Genomic DNA, 18,215 nt, shown 5'->3' on the forward strand with positions numbered 1-18,215 from the left:
CCCCAGGGACGCCGTAGGGGACACCCAGGGATGCCAGGACCCAGTTGGAACCCTCCCCAGGACCCTGAATAGGGACATCGAGGACCTGCAGCCCCAGGGAGGGGCACCAGAGTCTCCCCGGTGCTGAGGTGGGGAACGCTCCGAGTCCTCTAAGGGCGCCTCACACCCCCTCTGCTCCTGGCTCCTGGACAAGACTCGGTTCACCCCAGTCCTGGTCCTATACCCCCCCGGCAAGCTGTGCCCACGCACACCCCGGGTGCAGGCACCACGGCCGAACCCATGCCGAGGCACCACAGAGCAAGGTGCCAGTCCCGCCGGCTGCCCCGGAGCAGAGCTCCGCCCTCACCCCGCGCTCCACAGACAGGTGGCAGAGACAGCTGGTATCGGGCTACCATTTATTGTAAAAGGCCAGCAGTGCCTGCAGTGCCCTGCTCGGGCTCTGCCAGGAGGAGGTACAGAAAAGTGCTATTTACACCGGCCCTGGGATCTGACCCCCCTGGCACCCCCTCCTTGCTCTCATGGCCTCACCCCACTCAGTAAAAGCTCTTGGCGTCTCCTTGGGCTGGGCTCTTGGGCAGGTCCTTCCCGGAGTGTCCCTGGCACTCCCTGGGGCTGGCAGGGCTGGCATCAGCTCCTTGCAGTGCTGGCGTTGGCTGGGCATCCATGTTCACAGGGCAGCCTGATGCATCGTGACAGGCAGTGCCAGGGTACTTCCCACGCTTGCCCATGGTGAGGATTCCTGCAGCGTGGTTGCCAGAGCCGTGCAGCAGGCGATAGAGGCGGCTCTGGAAGGCTGGTGGGATGCTTTTCCTCTTGCCCAGTGTGAGGATACCAGCTGCATGGTTGCCCATGCCATGCAGGAGGTCGTAGACGCGGCAGGAGCAGGTCTTCTGCCGGCAACACTCGGGCAGACTCTGGCGGGCAGCAGCCAGGGAGCAGAACAGGAGCAGGAGCAGGAGGCAGGCAGCTCGCTGGAGCTGCCAGAGTAACAGACAGCATTAGTGTCAGGCAGCTGGCAGTACCAAGGAGGAGTTGGGTGCTGCACAATCCCAGGGCTGCTCCCCATACCTGCCATGCCTGCCAGAGTCTCAGGTCCTGTCTGCTCTGGCCACTGCCACTCTGCCTTCTCATGCCCACTGCAGTGGGGGCCCATCCCCATCCCCAGGATGCACCTGGAGCATCACTGTTGGCACAGCCACACCACCCTCCAGGGGAGCTGTGAGTGCTGCTGCTCACAACCCCCCAGGCCCAGCCACCACCCATGCTCTGACCAGCAGCTAGGTGTGGCTGCCCTCACCAGCCTGCCCTGATCTGACACATGGCAGCTGTGGCAAACACTCTCCCATCATCACCCAGTGCCATGGGAGAAGCAGTGAGAGCACCCATGGGCACCACGTGTTAGGTCCCTCCCAAGCAGCCCACACAGACTTTGCTGCTGGGGAGGGGATGCACACTGAGGGCTTCCCAAGTGCAAGGAACCTTGAGAAGGACCAACAAGACCTCCCCGGACCCCTGGTCCCACATCCCAACCTCCTTCCCATTGCTGCCCTCTAGCCCCCACCTTGACGCTGGGCACTTCCATCCTTCCTTCCTGGGGTCTTCAGGTTGTCGAGTGGTGCTGGGGCATATCCTGCCGGGCAGTCAAGAGCACAGCGCCCTGTGCCATCCACTGCAGCCACCTCTTTATAGGGCCTGGCACAATGGTGCTGCCAAAAATACCGCGGGGGGCAGGCGGCAGCAGCCGGTGTCTGGGTGACGCAGCCCGCGGTGCCCGTAGCTCGGAGACCAGCCCAGGCCTTTCCCCTCATTTGCGTCTCCTCTTTGTGCGGCTGCTCAACGCCAGGCATGGTAGCCAGGCCGCGTGGCACTAATGAGGCTGTAATTGCCCGTGGGCCCCACGGCTGGGCTGGCACAAAGGGGCTGAAGGTCAGTGCTGGGCAGCCTGCTCCGGACAGTGCTGGGTCTGCTCTGCATGGCCCCATTAGGCTAATTAAGCTAATTACCTCCCAACAAAGGGGTGCCCACAGCCGCACAGCTCCCTGATATGGAGAGAGCTGTCATCCTGTACTTGCTGTCATCCTGTGCTCAGCTGATGCCAGGGAGGGATGATGCCACTCATTCCTACTGCTTTTGGTGGCCCTGTCCTGTCCTGACCCCACACCAGGAGGGAGCAGCAGGGCACCAGGATGGGTCTCACGCTCTTTATAACTCTCCACAGCCCATGTCTGACCCCAGACCAAGCCTTGCCCATTGCTTGCACTGGGACCCCTCACCCTGCAGAACAGAAACCTCATCCTGGGGGATGAGCTTCTACATTTCTCTGGTGCCAGAAGCCACATCTGCTGCCCAGGCAGTGCCCCCCACCATGAGCTCACTGCAACCTAGAGCCTCCCAGCCCCTTGGCACCCAGGCCCCAGGGACACCAGAGAGGGGAATGGACCCACTGCTCCACAGAGAGGGAACAGGGACCAGCCAGGACCCTTCCTGCCACACAGGTTTTCTCTGGGGCTAGTGAAGGCAAAACCCACGGCCTTGGATGGGGGCAGGACCCCAGCCCTGGTCTGGTTTTACAGGTCAAGTCTGGCACAGCAGGCACATGCACACAGGCACCAGGTGCCAGCATCCTTGCCAGCCCCACAGCAGGGTGTTCACTCCAGAAGCAGATGGCATGGGGTGGATTTACAGGACCCAGGAGTTCAAAGTGGGGCCAGCAGGAGCAGGGTCACCCCTCCCCAACCTCAGTCCTGGTGCCCCTTGTCAGAGCACAGGAACTTAGCCCCATGTGTCCCTCCACACACAGAGCCTGCGGGCAGCTGGGTGCCCGTCTGTGGGCAGGCTGGGGCTCCAGCAGCCAAGGGGTGCTCAGTCCAGGTCCCAAAGCCCCCGGCCGGGGTCAGCAGGATGCTGTGTCACCACCTCCATCCGTCTCGGGAATGGGCTCCAACGTGGCACGCAGCCGAGAGGACTCGGGCGAGGCAGACCCATTCCTGCCGATGCCGCAGGACTGTCCCGCGTTGTGGATCTGCCAGAGGTTGTCCAGCGCCTCGGCCTTGGCATGCTTGAGGAGGTCAGCCTGGCCCTGTGCAGAGATAGGGCGTCAGTCCCGGGCTGCACCGACCCCCGTGCCGGGCACCAGCTGCCCCACAGCCACCACCCGCTGACGAAGCCACCTCCTGGCTCCCCCGAATGAGTCCGTGTCGCCCCCAGCACTCCCACAGCAACCCCGAGGAAGGGGCCGTGGGGCAGGGCAGGGCTGGCAGCCGTCGCTCCTCACCTTCAGGACAGTGATGTTCCAGGCGAAGCTCTCCAGCGCCTTCTGCAGTTTGCGGCCCCGCAGCCCCTCCTTGGCCTCGATGCGGTGCAGCTCCTTGTGGAAGTCCATACCTGCTCGGAAGGCAGCGATGCTCAGCACCGGGACGGTCACTGCCAGCCGCGGACAGGGACCGAGCGGGATGGACTCCCTTTGCCCAGCGTGGGGGTGCAGGCTGGCAGGGTTCATCTCTGCCACAGCAGCTCCAAGCTCCCTCCATGCCAGGCACAACGTGCCAACGGAGCCCCCACCACACTGGCACCACGCTTGGCCCCAGCCCTTGGCGATTTTGGGCACCAGAGGCTGCTGGGTTCGAAGGACAGAGAGGTAACTCTTACACACCCCAGCCCACCCGGGGGGCTCAGCGCAGCCCCCGCAGCGTGCGCCGCATGACGTGCCCCTGAGCAGGTCTATATTTACCCCTCCTGACGCAGCAGCGGCTCCGGGCCCACGCGAGGGCTCCCACGCGAGCCTGCTCACCCATGTGCTGTCAATCAGCACACCCCCAGCCCCGTGCCCACAGCTGTCACCCCCCCTCACCCCCCGAACCTGCCGGCCAGGCATGAGCCATGCTGGGTGCACAGGGACTTGTCTGCAGGACAACCAGGGTCAAAGCAGGGCCAGGCAATGCCCTAGGCATGGGGGGCACAGCCCCCAAACTTTGAGTGGCTGGGCAGAGGCAGCAGTGGTAACCACATGCTGTAGAGCCCCTCCAGCACAGCAGAGGAGCTCCAGCAGTCAGAGTGGCACAGGAGGCTACAGAGCCCACACCCCAGCCCCACAGGCCATGGTCCCCATATTGTCACTCCCTCGATGCTGGCAGCAATGGTAGAGCCCAAAGCCAAGAGCTTTGAAAGAGATTTACAGGCTGCAGGGAACAAACAGTGTTGCTGGCAGTAAAGCTGGTACCAGCTGGGGGGACAGAGCAAGGCCCCCTGCTTCCTCTTGCCCCCTCCAGCTCCTGGCTACATTCCTAGCCCCCTGGGAGGTGGCAGTGCCCCAGCTACCCCCGCAGCATCCAGCCCGCAGAGGGGCCTGTCCATGCCTGGAGCAAAACAAGGGTCTTGGGCATGCACAAGGATCAGGGTAGGATTGTGGGGAGCAGGGCAGGGAGCTGGCACCTGCTTGTGTGGGTTCAGCCACGAGTCTTGGAAGTCATAACATTCATTGCCACTTCTGCCGTCAGCCCCAGGCTGTTATTTCTGGTGCTAATTATATTCTGGTGTTTGGAAGCTAATGACTCTTCCCTGCTTCCTCATCAGCCTCCTCCGCTCCTCTGTCTCCTGCACAGCCCTTGAAGCCCACCCACTCCACACCCTGCCCTGGCACAGGCAGCCCCATGGTCCAGCGGCACTTGGGCATGGGACAACCACAGAGCCGGGCTCAGGGCCAGCTGATCCTGGCTGCTCTGCTGCTGAACTCTGGCCCCAGCACAAAGGTGCCCTCGTGCCCTCCTCCACTCATCATGCAGGTGCATGGCCAAAAACGACAGCACTCTTGGCCATGCCTGTGCCTGGTGCAAGACCCCTGAACTGAGCCCTGCATGCCCCCAGCCCAGGCACAGCACACCCATAGCCAGCTTCCCAGGAACGTGCTCCCCTCAGATCTGTGGCACAGAGAAGTGCCAGGGCTGGGTCTGCGCCACCAGGACCCACCTGCCTGCTGTGCCTGCATGAGTTTGCTGTACACGGCGTCGGCCGACTCGATCAGCGTCCGGCTGGTCTGGATCATCTGAGGAGAGGAGCAGCGACAGTGGCTGGTGGGCACCCCTCAGCAGAGCAGATGGGAGAGGTGCTTCGGGCAGCAGCTGCCTGTTGCCCTGGCACAGCAGCTGGCATCTGGTGCTTGTCACCACAGCACACATGGCCAGGTGTGGTGTGACCAGTGCCTGGCTGGCAGTGGGGTCCTTCCCAGCACAAAGGAAGGAAGTGGCTCCAGCTCCAGCAGTTAATGGGATTGTGCCACCAGATGGTCCCAGCAGGCAGTGTGAGCATGGGGACAGGGGCTGTGAGGTGCCCTGTCCTGGGCAGAGCAGTGTGCCCGGTGCTGCTAACCACACAAGGAGCCAAGTCCCACTTACGGTCTCATAGGCGGTGAGGACCTTGCGCAGCAGGTCAGGGATGGGGCCCTGGGCCTCCATGGGGGGGTACTGCTCTGCCAGGTTGAGGGTGACGCTGGGTGCGCTGTCGCTGTGCAGCAGCCACGTGGCCACCGTCAGGATGCACTGCTTCATGTTGGCAGCTGGCGTCAGCCCACACAGCTCCTTGAAGGAAACCAGAGCGTTCTGCGGGCAGAGACCAGCGTCAGGCACTCAGCTCTGGAGGACCCCCAGGAGCCCCCCCTGCCTGCCCCCTCCCCAGAGTGTTCCAGTTTTCCCAGGTCTCTCACGCACATCCCACAGGAAGAGGGAGCCCATCTGAGCTCCTATCTGCTCAGATGATCCCCCCTTCACAAGCAGGTCGCCCTGTGTCTCAGCAAGGTCCATACCTGCACATTCTCCCGCAGGTCAGTGGCCTCCCGCAGTGGCTGGGTGGCCGTCCGGAAGACCTCATCGATGGCCTTGATGCCAGTGGCCTTGGTGGAGGTGTACTCCCGCACCCGGCGGCCCCGGCGCCCAGCCAGCCCCCGGCGGTGCCCCTTGCCCCCGCCACGGCGGTCAGTGATAGCCACGTGCACAAAGAGGGTGGCGTGGGGCAGGGGCTCCCCAGCCAGCGACTGGAGGGGGACGTGGCGGTAGCCGGGCTGCAGGCACTCAAAGGGGATGGTGTACTGGGCGATGAACTCGTCCCCGATGTAGTCATCATCCAGCACGACGAAGCGCAGCACGGCCAGCTCGGGCAGGTTGATCTGGAACTCCAGGCTCTCGTCGAACACAGGGTTGTCCCCGCTCTGCAGGGCCGTCTTGGTGCGGTGCTCGGCACAGTCTGCCGGAATGCCGTGGATCTCAGCACAGACATAGGGCTCCACCACCTCACCCTTGGCTCCTGAGCCCTTGGGCTTGGGCAGGTTCTGCCCACTGATGACCTTGAGATGAAGGAGTTGGGCGGGCACCCCGGGCAAGGAGTCCTTGGCGTTGGCACTGAAGTAAGAGACCTCCTCCCGCATGATGGCAGGGCGGAGCACATAGCCACAGGCCCCATTCTGCTGGAACCAGCCCGCATTCAGGTCCATCATGAGCCCTGGCGTCTGGTAGTTCATGGCCACCATCTGGCAGCCACACTTCCAGAAGTCCTGGGGGTTCATGTTGCTGGCATCAATGCGCATTGGGCTGGGGTAGACACGGGAGAGGAACCTCTTGTTGTAGCTGACCAGCTCAGCCGGGCACTCATTGGCAAAGCGCCCTGCCTCCACCTCGCTGAAGGAGCACATCTCCCAGTAGCGCTGCCCACGCCGGGAGCTCTCAAAGTCCTGGAAGGGGACAGCCTGGCAGAGGCTTACTAAGTCCGAGAGCTCCCGGCTGAGGCGCACTCGCCTCGGGCCACCTCCTTCCGGAGCCTCCCGGTCCTCCTGGCCCAGCCGCCGTGCCAGCTCCCAGCCTTCCTCCTCATCTGACACCTCCCCCTCACTGTCCTCACAGCCGGGTGGCAGCTTCTTGCCCTTGATGAGGATGCGGCCCTTGAGCTGCTCTGGGGATGGCAGGTAGGATGCGGTGGGGTTGGGGGGCTCCAGGTACAGCTTCTCCCCCAGTGTCTTGCGCAGGCACTGGGCAGCGAGGCGCTGCTGGGCAGCTGAGCACCGCACCACCAGGCAGAGGATGAGGGGATAGGCGGAGGCGGTGAAGGCGTGCTGGTCAATCAGCCCCACCACAGTGCGGAAGGGCACACAGGAGGCAGCTGAGGGGCTGGTGTAGACCACAGGCTCACCCTCGGGGCCATCCCACAGCACCAGCTCGATGCTGCGGCAGCCCAGGCCCAGGGCACTGATGTAGCCATTGATGTCTGAGCGGCCCCAGAAGTTGTCCTCCAGCATGCAGGCGCTGTGGGCAGAGCTGATGTAGTAGTGGGACAGAGGCTGTGCCATGTCCTGGCACACCTTGCGGTGCTGCGGGTCAAAGATGGAGCAGTCGGTGGACAGCAGGTAGCGCGTGAAGCCGTCAATGGCCAGGTAGCCCTTCTCCCGGCCCTCCTTGGAGGGCTCATACTTGCCAACGATCTCCAAGCACTTCTCCTCTGTCACCCCCTCCATGCCCTGCTCCACTTCCAGGAACATCAGCAGGTCCTTCAGGCCCAGGTACTCCTTGTTGCTGGAGAACTGCACCAGCAGGAAGAAGATCTCAGGACGGGTGCAGAGCTCACAGTACACCTCCACAAAGAGGTCACAGGCCACCTCGGTGCCAGGGCACTCGTTAGCCTTCTGCAGCTCCTTGAACTTCAGCTCGATGGTAGAAGTCTTCATGCCCGGGTTGAGTGCTTTGATCAGCTGCACGGCTCGGGGCACGGGGATGCGGCCAGACTTCTCCAGGTCAGCGAGGTCAAAGACGGAGGAGATCCAGGAGGTCCGGAGGCTGGGGTGGCCAGTCCCAGGTGCCTCGGGGGTGTGCTTCCCGTAGGATACCAGGTACCGGAGCCCCATCACCCAGGCACTCACCACATCGGCCGAGCTGGCCACCAGGTCCAGGGACTCATAGTTGTCCCCGTAGATGATGGAGAAGGCACACTCATCCGGGAACTGGTCCGAGAGGCCATTGCTGCGCAGGATCGGAGTCTTCTTGCCCACACGCACCTCTTTGACCGACTTGATCTCTATCTTGGCCTTCTCCGAGTCCTTCTTGGAGGGCTCCCAGCGCACACAGCGCATGTCAGCATCCAGCACGAAGAAGCGGCTGTACATGCGGGAGTTGGAGCGCACCTTCTTCAGCTCGCAGCCCTCCAGCATGACGGAGATGCAGGCGCCAGTGCTGTTGATCTTGCGGTCGTTGGGCATGGTGCTGAAGGACACTGTCTTCTTCTTCTGCGGCGGCCGCTGCCGGGAGCCATCCTGCCAGGGTGTGAGAAGGCAGTGTTGAGTTAACTGAGCAACCTGGGGGCCTTAAAGGTCTCTTAAAGGTCTCTTCCAGCCAAGATGGTTCTAAGAAGGCAGAGGGCAGACAGCTCTTGCCCCGCCAGCTCCTGGCACCTTCCCGCTCTCTCCGCCCCAGCCTCAATGCACAGCATGGTGCCCCAGGCTGCGCCAGCACCACACAAAGCCTAGTTTGCCCCAGCCCAACCCTCTCCCTGGAAGCTGGGGGCCAGCCCCAGTCCCTGGCCTCCCCCACGCTTGCTGCCTGGTTTATTTTAACTCCGCTTTCCTTCCTTCCTTCCTGCTCCTGGCCCTACACCGGATCCTTCCCCACTGCTCACCCACCCTTGGAGGCACAGTCACACATGGCAAGCCCAGCATGATCCCCGGCCTGGTGACACTGGAGGAACACAGGCACCCTGCAGCACTAGCTTGTGCCCACAGCAGGTCCATCTCTGTAGAGGAGCACAGGTCATGACCCTGGGCACCATGGCTGGGGCATCCTGAGTGATGCTCCTGGGGAGCTTTGGAGAGAGTGTTCCCCCACTGCCACATGTCGGGGGTGAGTGAGGCTCCCAGCCCACCCCACAGAGCACAGAGCAGGGTTACAGCAGGTTCAGGTTGCCCACTGTCTGCACTCCATGCCCACACTCTGCCCATGCTCCCGTGCCAGCCCTGCCCCTTGACGGCGAAGGAAGTTACTGCAGCCACAGGGCTGGAGGGGGCAGGGGATGAGGGGGAACAGCAGGTCTGGGAGCATATTATGGGATGGATTTCATTAAGCAGTGCAGCAGGAGGGATTTAATCCACTTCTTCAAGATTATGGTGAGTCACCTCTAATCTGTGGTATCTCCAGCAGGGGCAGGTCTTGCCCAGCTGCCCAGTTTGAGGGCGAGGGGGTGACCAGACCAGCACCCCCAGAGCTTGCACACCTCTCATGGTGAGCACAGCCACATGCTGGAGCCTTAAGGGTCTGGATCCGCCCATATGGAGCCGGGCAGCCCTGGTCAAGGGCAGTGAGGACGAGTGGTGCAGGCTCAGTGGTGAGTCCCACCAGCAGAGGATTCGGCACCAGCAGAGGATTCGGCACCAGCAGAGGATTCGGCACCAGCAGAGCCGCCTTGCACTTCCTGTGAGCAGCAATCTGAGCACCCCACTGACGGAAGCACCAGGGGGTGATGGTTAGACCCACAGCAGCCTCCCCCTGCCCCAGGCAGGACCCCCGCACCTCTGCAGACCTGCTCCCTGCCGCGACACACCCCAGCCCGGCGGCTCGCACCGGGCCCCACAGCCGAAAACAGGAAATCCATCCGGAAAGGAAGCACGGGCGGGGGGGGCTGCGCCCAGCACCCGGGGACCTGCCTCCAGCTGCGCCCGCCACAGCAGCCCGACTCACCCCTGCGGTGCAGCCTCACCGACTCAGACCAGGGCAAAGCCCCCAACACTCTCCCTCAGACCCCCCACGCCCCCCAGGGTGTGGAAGGGTAGGGGGTTGCCTGCTGCAGTGCTTTGAGGGGTGCAGAAGAACAGCACATGCCTGTGGCATATGGGCTCTGCTCTCTGGGCGCAGGCAAACCTGTGGAGCCTCTTGCCCACAGATGTCTTCTGGTTTTGCAACCCAGACTGGGCACCAGCAGGTGCTTCCCGGGGATCTCTGACCCTGAAAACACACCACAGAGTGCAGGCAGGAATCGTGCAGGCAGGAGCAACATGGGCAGACAGCCAACAAAGCTCCATGAAGTGACAAGCAGGCCAAGAGCAGATGCAGGAGGTCGTGGCACCCATGGAGACAGGAGCATGGAGCATCCCCGGTTCCAGGGCAAGGCTCCAGCAGCAGCAGGGCATCCCACTGGCTGTGCCACACAGCTGGCAGAGAGCAAGCAGAGCTCTTGCCAGTGCTGTCACACACATCACAACCACGGAGGGAAGACACAACAGCCACGGTGCCAATGCCAACCACAACGCCAATGGCAAGTGTAGGCATCCAGCTGGGCACGGAGGGCACGTCCAAACACAGCTGCCCGGATCTAGAGCATGTGTTAAGCACCTCTTCAGCCAATTACGCCTGTGATTAGTGCCCTGGTGAGCGGGGCCACACTAATCCCAGCCACCACATGACCTCCATTGCTCCTGGCCAAACAACCAGGAGCAAGGGAAGGGCCCACTGCCCCCCTCGCCCTTCCCAATACCCTCCAAAGCTGACCAGGGGTTCCCTGCTACACAGCAGCTCGTGATGGCAGCAGACAGAGGAACCGAAAGCTTCTGAGGCTGAAGCAGCTCGGTCTGGCCACAGCTCTACTGCCCAGCCAGGACAGCAGGACTGACACCACCCCAGCAACGCCACCCTGCTCCTGAGGTCTCACCCGTGGGCTGCTTGCCAGCCTTACTATGACATGCCATGGTTCTCCCCACTGCCCCATCCCAGGCTGGGCAGCAGCAGCAGGGGTGCCGGCAGGCAGCGGCAGCCGGCAGCGCTGGAGCGGAGGTAGTGGGAGGCCAGGCACAGCCAGGGCTCTTCTACCATTGCTTGTTCCCTGCCAAGAAGACAGCAGTGACACATCCACTCCCCGCAGCACCAGCTGGCACTACCCAGCGAGTGGTCATGGAGCCAGAGCCCAGCACAGAGGTACCACAGAGCTCCTAGGGCTGGCACAGGATAAGGAAGGGGCATAGAGGACAGGACAGAGGGGTCATCTCCTGCAGCTGGGAGGAACAGCTCCAGTGGTCCCACAGTCCCATGCCAGCCTCCTCACAGCTCACCAGACCTCCAGCCACCATTGCTTCCAGCCTGGGAGGTGAGCAGGACACGGGTCCTGTAGCCAGGGCACAGGGCCAGCCCTGGGCTGCCCCTGCCCCGGCAGAGCTGGTGATTCACTTTCAGATTCACTCCTCCAGCCTTTTCTGGAAATCCCAAAAAATAACAGAGCCTGCAGCTCTTGCCACATGTGCCCCTGATCCACCAGCAGCCAGCCCCTGCCCAGCCCCTGCCCTGCTGCCCACGGCTCCTCCATGCCCTCACTCCAAGCTGTAGCCAGACTCATGATGCCAAGACTCTTCTCTGCCCCACAGCCACCAAATCAGCACTGCAGGCAACAGCCCCCCAATTCCCACCCACACCAAGCTAAGGGCAGCAAAGCAGCTGCAAACCCCTCCCAGCACAGGAACGGTCTCAGCAGCCCCCAGAGATTAGAGATTGAGCAGCTCCTCCTCGGGTCCTGCTGGGGCTCACCTGGGAGTCACCATGCCAAACACTGTGCCGAGTTGGCAGAAGCCACCTTCCTCCTGCCAGGGAGACCCCAAGCACAGAGGGGTCTCAGTCAGCAACGGCAGAGAAGCTGGCACAGAATACACTGATCCCTGTCCCCACTCAGGAACAGGAAAGCTGTGCTGGGATGGCAGCAGGACATTTGCAAAGGTGCAAGGAGCAAGGCATGGGTGGTCAATGCCTGCACAGTGCCATGGGCAGCAGTCTGCTCCCTGCCCCTTGGTTACCAGATTCAGCCCGCGAAGGTGCTGAGGACCATCAGGTACAGACAGGCTCACCCCAGGGAATCCATGGCTACAGAATTTGGGACTTCAGCAACCTCCCAGCACCAGGGCAGGATCAAGCCTTTGATGGACTCAGAGATGTAGGATGGACCAGCACAGTCTGGGGACATTGTCCTAGTCCATCCTCCTGCAGCACCCTCCCTATCAGCACTGGCCCTGGGCCACCCAACCTTCACGTGCAGCCAAATCCCATGGTGACGCACGGCGGTGACAGGGATGAGCTCAGCCCGGGGTCAAGAGAGGGGTTTGCCTCCAGCCTGCGGTTCCTGGGCAGAAATGGGTGGCAAGCTCTGCTGCCTGGCCCTGGGTGGAGCAGAAGACCTCGGCAAGGTCCCCAAGGGAGCCAGGCGCAGATGGTGCACTGGCAGCGGCCTTGGATGAAAGGGAGCACCGGGAGGTCTCCTCGCTGTCACCGGTCACTCCTCAACAGTTTGCAATGGGAGCCCAGGAAGGGGCAAAAGATTCCCCAGGCCAGGCTGGGGTGGGGCCAACGTCTCTGCCCAGGGAACCAGGTCCCGGGGACAGAAGATCGCGACTGGGTCGGCACCATGGGAACAGCCCCCCCCAGCGGGAAGCAGGCTGCGGGAGCGGGGGGCGGGTCTCGGGCGGACACGACCATTGTGTGAGCGAGCACCGAGCACCGCTGGCGTGAGCGCAACTCGCGGGGCTCATGTAGGAAAGCACAGATGTGACCCCTGCCCACCCGCGTGGGTGACCCCCAGAGACTCTTCATGGCTCACAGCTCCACCGGTGGCCCCCAGCTAGCTCCAAGGGGGACGGGGAGTAGGTCAGGAGCCGACTGGGCTGGGCCCAAAGCTCGGAGCCTTGGCAGGGAGGACAGGCAAGCAAGAGGTGCCCAGGAGGCAGGAGCAGGCATCTTCTTACTGGCAGCCACGCGTGCCTTGAGCAGGACAGGGCGATGCTGCAGGGTGATTCCCACGGCAGGAGCAGTGTGACCACAGAGGGGACCCGTGGGGACAGTGACGGCTGAATGGGGCCATCAACGGCCATGCAACGAGGACAGGCCCGGCCCAGCCGAGCGCGAAACCCGCGCCAGGCTTTGCCCTTGGAGACCAACCGCGCCGGGCAGGGCGAGGGGACGCGGTGCCAGCCCCTGCAAGAGCAGCCCTGGTAAGTGCAGGGTAAGCCCCGCGCCTGACCGTGCAGGTGACCCCCGAACACCCACCCGGAGCTGCAGCTGCTCCGCGGCTCCACAAGCTGGGCCGTGGGCACGGCAGAAGCCCGAGGGACAGAGGGCACAATGGGCACGGCGAGTCTGGCAGGGCCGGTGGCCGCTGGCTCCGGGGTTGGAGGACGCTCAGCTCCCGGGGAGGGGCACAGCTCGGCGGTCCCAGGGGGCCGGGAGGGGCCGGGACCGATGCGAGACTCTCACCTTCATGATGCTGGCCCGGGGCGCGGCGGGCGCGGGGCTTCGCTCCACCGAGTCCTCGCGGCTGCTGCTGCCCGAGCCCGACCCGGGGCTGCCGCCGCCGCCGCCACCGCGGGGTCCGTTGGGCAGTGGCGCGGCGGGGCGGGGCGAGCCCGGTGGCGGGGCGCCCCGGGGCCCCTCTGCCATTCCCCGCGGCCTCAGGGCAGCGGCCGCCGCGGGGCCCCGGGCGCCCCGGAGCCTGCGCCCGCCGCCGCTGCGGGTTCAGTGGCGGAGCCGGCGGGAGGCGGCGCGGCCGGGAGAAGGGGACGGGCCGGGCCGGGGGCGGGGACGCGGGTGGGGACAGCCGCGGCCCCCCCGCTCGAGCTGCAGCGGCGGGGAGAAGGACGGACGCGGGGAACTGGGAACCGGGAACCGAGCACCGGCACCGACACCTCCCGCCGCTCGGGGTTCCCTGGCTTCCGCGCAGCGCCGCAGCTATGTCTCGGTGGCACCCCCGGCCAAGCCAGCACCTCGCAGCCTGGTACCCAGACCGATCCCACGCCCTTTGGCACCTGCATCCTGGCCATGCCAAGCCGGGCAGCCCTACCCACTGACCCCAGAGTGTAGGTGCTCAAGCAGGGGCAGGGGCTCTGGTGAAGCCCCAGGGCCAGCCCAGCTCTCCTGCATGGGGGCTTGGGGCTTTCCCCGGGGTTCAGGTTTCCGTGGGGGTGCCTGGCACGGGCATGGGCGGCAGCACCCCCCTGGGCTCTCCGGGCTGGATCCAGTTGCACGGGTCTCTGCCAGTGCAGGGCTGCTCAGAAGCTCCACCTGTACCCCGAGCCCGGATTCGCCACCCCAGCTGGGTATAGCTCCCGCCCTCCTCGCCAAACCCCAGCCAGTGTCCCAACAGTGCCAGGTACACCCGATGCCACCTGGCTCAGAACCAGTGTCCCCACCACATCAGCAGCTGTTTAAGCTCACAGCCCCCCTGGCATCCCCCTTGCCAAATGCAGGCCCCCCACGGGCAGCCCACCACTGCTTTACCGGCAGGGATGGGAGAAGAGGCCTCATGCTGGTTTGAATCCTCGGCAGGGTTTTGGCGGGGGGGGGATGCTTTGTGTGGGCCTTGTTCCAAGCATTGTCCCCTGCCAGGAGCCCTGCCCGCCCCCGACTCGGAGCAGCTGCCCACTCAGCAGGCTGCCCCCACAACCCCCTTACTGCCCCTCAAATAAATAAGGAGCAGAGGAAGCATGGCTGGTCAGTGGCACCGACAGACGGTCCCAGAGCCCCAACCCCCCGGACTGGTTAAATATTCATGGCTGCCCCTTCCCCAGGACCCCCGAGGGGACAACAGCAGCTCCCCAGCCCCCAGAGCAGAGTCAAGGCTGTCATCTAGAAATGGTTTTAATGAGGATTAAAAATAATGGTATTAAAACCGCTCCTCCCCCAGCTCCTGCCCTTGGCCTCAGAGAGAAGCCTCCTTTAGCTATTTTCTGGGCTTTTAAACATCTAAAGCAGCCCTTGCTGGAGCCTGGCAGAGGGTCTGCTTCATGGCAGCCATCACCTGCCACCAGCCTGTCTGTGGCATCCCTGCCAGAGGACAAAATGCCACAGGGCCCCAGAGTGCAGTATAGGGCTGAGCTCCTGCGTGGGCTCGATGCTCTGCTGCTCCTGCTCCTGCTCCAGGGAGGTCCCTGCTGTCCTCTCCACACCAGCCACAGGCTGTGGTGGCCGAGGCGTGGCATGTGCACTTGTTTTGCTGTGGTTGCCCGCAGGCTGACAAGGCACTGGGCAACGTGGGGTGAGACATGGGCACTGATGATAGGACCCAGCTGCCCCAGGACACTCACCAAGACAGTGGTGAAGGGCCAGAGGTACTCTTGAGTGCCTGGGACAAGCCTCAGGGCTAGGATGTGCTAAAGGTCCTGCCTCATTCTTGAGGACCCATTCAGCACCCACTGCCACCATGGAGCAGGGACATGGTTGGGCTCACCAGTTCTATCTGCTCAGCTCAGCCAAACACTCTAGGACTGGGCACCCTTGCCCTTGTGTTCCCCACCAGGGACTTGGCCTCACTCCCATGCCAAGCAAAGCCCAAGGTGGGAGGGACCCCTGGGCTACCCTAGGAGATGACATTGCTCTGGATAAGGTGCAGCAGCCGCTCCTCCCGCAGGACCCTGGGCATGGGATGGGGAGCCCCCAGTGCCTCCCGCAGCCGGGTGAAGGCTCCGGCCCCCACCAGGTGCAGACGCAGGGGCCCAATGCTGCCCTTGAAGCGGAAGGACTTGTAAATGGGAAAATCCTCCTGGAGACACTGGTCCAGCTGCAGAGAGAGGACAGCTGCCCACACTGCTTGGCCCCAGCTGCCCCTCAGAGCAGCCAAACCCCTTTGCTGTGCCCAGGGCCCTGCTAGCAGCTGCAGGGGCAGGGCTGGGCTGTGCCCATGCCCCCCTGCAGCTACCCTCCGCAGTGATGTTCCATCAGCACAGAGACTGACAGGTCAGCACCATCACGCTGGGGCTGCAGGGTAGGCACAGCTCCTGTCCCACTCACCTTGTAGCGCTGCCCCTCTGACAGGTCCCGCAGGCCTCGCAGCTCCACAAACACCTCATAGTGGGGGGCAGAGGCCCCTGAAGATGCACCTGTGGTGGCACCACCAGCCTGTTAAGGCTGTCCCCAGCCCCTGCTTCACCAAGCACAGGTGACCCAGGATCAAGCAGAGCACAGGAGCAGAGCCTGAGCAGTGCTGGTCACACTTTCAGGGGGACTCAGCCGGCTCTGGGGGCACTCACCCAGCAATGCACTCTCCACACAGACATAGTCGACCAGGCGAGCACCTGGCCACATGCCCACGGCGCGGCACAGGCTCTGGCAGAACCGCTCCTCAGGGATGTTCTCACCCCGCACGCTCAGCCCCTGGCCGTCCCTGTGGTGCAGGGGGCAGGGTGGGTGTTCTGTGCCCTGGGTGCCACCAGAACTGTCCCATCTGGGCCTTACTTGGCACAGGGAGCCCTGCACAGCCCTCTGAGGTGAGGGGCAGGCATGTCCTCACCTGCGCACAGGCTCCACCACGGGACACTGCCTGTGGAAGCCAGTCACCCTTAGCACCTCTCCAGCCTGGCATCTGCATGGGGATTGTGAGGGGGGCTGATGCTGGGTGCATGGGGCTTGGGCAGGCAGCCCCCCCAGATTGCCACAGCAGGGACAAGGCACCTGTACTCCCCGGGCCGCGCCGTCAGGACCAGCCTGTACTCGCGCCCTTCCCAGAGCTCGCCCAGCAGCACCGTCTGCGAATCCTCCTTGGCTGGGCAGGGCAGGAACTCACAGAACGCCCAGTCAGGGCACAGCAGGAATCGGGGCGCTGGCTCCTCCGGCCACAGGTTCACACCGAGCAAGGCTGGGCAGAGGGCAGCACAGGTCAGCATGAGCCCCACAAGACCTCCCTGCCCTTGCCTATGCAGTCTCACTCCCCTCCAAGGAGGAACTTCTCAGCTGGTGCCAGGCACGACGCACCCACAGCTGCGAGGGCAGGGGCCTTGTGCTGCCATACAGAGATAGCTGCCCTGCTGTATCCAGGAAGGCTGTGGGGACAGCTCCATGGGGGGACGCTCACCTCCTGCTGCCCAGTAGAAGGGGCAGCAGATGGGCAGCCCCTTGCAGTCAGCCTGGTGGAGGGCATCACGGTAGAGCTTCTCAGCACCATGTGCCATCCCCACCACCACCACCTCCAGCTGCGGCCACAGGCGCTGCACGATGCCCTCGAAGCCATGGGCACACTCGGCCCGGACCTCAGCTGCCCGGACAACGTCGGGGACAAGCAGCGCCTGCAGCCGGTCCCGCACGTCCTCAGGCAGCCCAGGCTGGGGGCTCAGCCTGCCCAGTGCCAGGTCCTGGGCCAGTGCGGGCCACTCAGACCGCAGAGTGCCCAAGGCATCGTGAAGCTCAGCTGCCAGCCCGGCCTCCAGCACACGCAGGGCACGCTGCCGCAGAGCGAAGACCAGCTGCACCCTCAGCGCAGCAGCCCGCAAGGGCAGGGTGCCCGCCTCGTCTGGGCTGCAGTACAGGGTGGGCAGGGGCCAGCCCGCCGGGGCACGAAGGCCGCTGGGTGCCCAGGAGAGAAGGGCCGTGCCCTGGGGAGCCAGCGCCTGCGGGAAGGTGGTACGGAGGACATCCAGGTAGAGCAGGGACCCCTGTGCAAGGAGAGACAGGGGTCAGGGTGGGCAAGGGAACAGACCCTCCCCGTGTGCAGTGCCATGGTCCACGGTCCCGTACCTGCAGAGGGGGGTCCGTACCCCAGCAGCTGCGGAGCAGTGCCCAGGGACGCAGCGAGGCCACCTGCTCCCCCAGCCCCCGCTCGGGGCAGCTCTGACCCAGCGGCTGCCGCTCCCGAAAAGCCTCCGAGCCTGGGAGAGAGGAGCGCGGTGAAGGGGGGAAGGGATCCCCGGGACACCCTCCCGCCATGTCCACCCCATTGCTTCCCTCACCGCAGGCCGTGCCGGGGGGCAGCAGCCGCCGCAGACGCCGCTCCTGGCTCAGCCCCACCTCGCTGCCCAGCAGCTCCAGCCGCCGGCGGTACCGGCCCGCGGCGCGGTGCAGCGCGGAAAGGACCAGCCGGTGCCGCAGGGCAGGGGCGAGGAGGGTCAGGGCCACAGTCACGACCACGGCCACCGCAACTGCCACCGCCACCAGCATCCCGGAGCACAGCGCGACCACCGTCCCCGAGCAGAGACTCGGGCACCGGGACCCTCCTCCCCCACCGGGTCCCGGCCCCGGCTCTCTCCCGGCTATTCCGCCTCCGGTAGAAATGACGAAAAATGACCGCGCCGGCGCCGCTCCCGCCCCCGGCCCCGCCTCGCTTCGTTTTCTGGTTTCCACCAAACGCCCAGCGCGGCCCCGGCCCCGCCGCCAGCGGAGAATTAAACCGCGGTTCAGAATCCCCCCGCTCCCCACGGCCCTGCCTGTCAAACACCTCCGCAACTTGGCTGCTCT

The 18,215-nt window shown here is 64.2% G+C and overlaps 3 protein-coding genes across 3 annotated transcripts; all 3 read right to left on the reverse strand.

Moving 5' to 3' along the window:
- Window positions 1-381: 381 nt before the first annotated feature.
- HCRT (hypocretin neuropeptide precursor) lies at window positions 382-2,874 on the reverse strand. Its single transcript, XM_064174399.1, has 2 exons — window positions 1,562-2,874; window positions 382-977 (listed from the first exon to the last, which is right to left on the reverse strand). The coding sequence occupies exons 1-2, from the start codon at window positions 1,580-1,582 to the stop codon at window positions 534-536; spliced, it is 465 nt and encodes a 154-aa protein (XP_064030469.1). The 5' UTR covers window positions 1,583-2,874; the 3' UTR covers window positions 382-533.
- LOC135191725 (inactive phospholipase C-like protein 2) lies at window positions 2,188-13,457 on the reverse strand. Its single transcript, XM_064174256.1, has 6 exons — window positions 13,251-13,457; window positions 5,798-8,287; window positions 5,391-5,594; window positions 4,966-5,041; window positions 3,275-3,384; window positions 2,188-3,079 (listed from the first exon to the last, which is right to left on the reverse strand). Exons 1-6 carry the CDS (start codon window positions 13,431-13,433, stop codon window positions 2,894-2,896), a joined length of 3,249 nt encoding a protein of 1,082 aa, XP_064030326.1. The 5' UTR covers window positions 13,434-13,457; the 3' UTR covers window positions 2,188-2,893.
- A 1,155-nt stretch (window positions 13,458-14,612) lies between these two features.
- GHDC (GH3 domain containing) lies at window positions 14,613-18,019 on the reverse strand. The gene is made up of 8 exons (XM_064174329.1): window positions 17,711-18,019; window positions 17,499-17,629; window positions 16,840-17,416; window positions 16,440-16,623; window positions 16,279-16,350; window positions 16,019-16,152; window positions 15,780-15,868; window positions 14,613-15,549 (listed from the first exon to the last, which is right to left on the reverse strand). The coding sequence occupies exons 1-8, from the start codon at window positions 17,916-17,918 to the stop codon at window positions 15,349-15,351; spliced, it is 1,596 nt and encodes a 531-aa protein (XP_064030399.1). The 5' UTR covers window positions 17,919-18,019; the 3' UTR covers window positions 14,613-15,348.
- Window positions 18,020-18,215: the final 196 nt, after the last annotated feature.

Source organism: Pogoniulus pusillus, chromosome 40 (genome assembly GCF_015220805.1).
Source record: "Pogoniulus pusillus isolate bPogPus1 chromosome 40, bPogPus1.pri, whole genome shotgun sequence".
Classification (NCBI taxonomy): domain Eukaryota; kingdom Metazoa; phylum Chordata; class Aves; order Piciformes; family Lybiidae; genus Pogoniulus; species Pogoniulus pusillus.

Bases quoted from the DNA above. Each gene is read 5' to 3' on its own strand.
- HCRT (XM_064174399.1), bottom strand. From the start codon at position 1,582: ATGGAAGTGCCCAGCGTCAAG. The intron at 978-1,561 runs GTGGGGGCTAGA...TTACTCTGGCAG, and splicing joins TGGAAGTGCCCAGCGTCAAG to CTCCAGCGAGCTGCCTGCCT.
- GHDC (XM_064174329.1), bottom strand. From the start codon at position 17,918: ATGCTGGTGGCGGTGGCAGTTGCGGTGGCCGTGGTCGTGACTGTGGCC. The intron at 15,869-16,018 runs GTGAGTGCCCCC...GTGCCACCACAG, and splicing joins TGTGGAGAGTGCATTGCTGG to GTGCATCTTCAGGGGCCTCT. The intron at 15,550-15,779 runs GTGAGTGGGACA...CTCTCTCTGCAG, and splicing joins CAGAGGGGCAGCGCTACAAG to CTGGACCAGTGTCTCCAGGA.
- LOC135191725 (XM_064174256.1), bottom strand. From the start codon at position 13,433: ATGGCAGAGGGGCCCCGGGGCGCCCCGCCACCGGGCTCGCCCCGCCCC. The intron at 5,595-5,797 runs GTATGGACCTTG...CTCTGCCCGCAG, and splicing joins ACCTGCGGGAGAATGTGCAG to AACGCTCTGGTTTCCTTCAA. The intron at 5,042-5,390 runs GTAAGTGGGACT...TCCTCTCCTCAG, and splicing joins TCCTCACCGCCTATGAGACC to ATGATCCAGACCAGCCGGAC.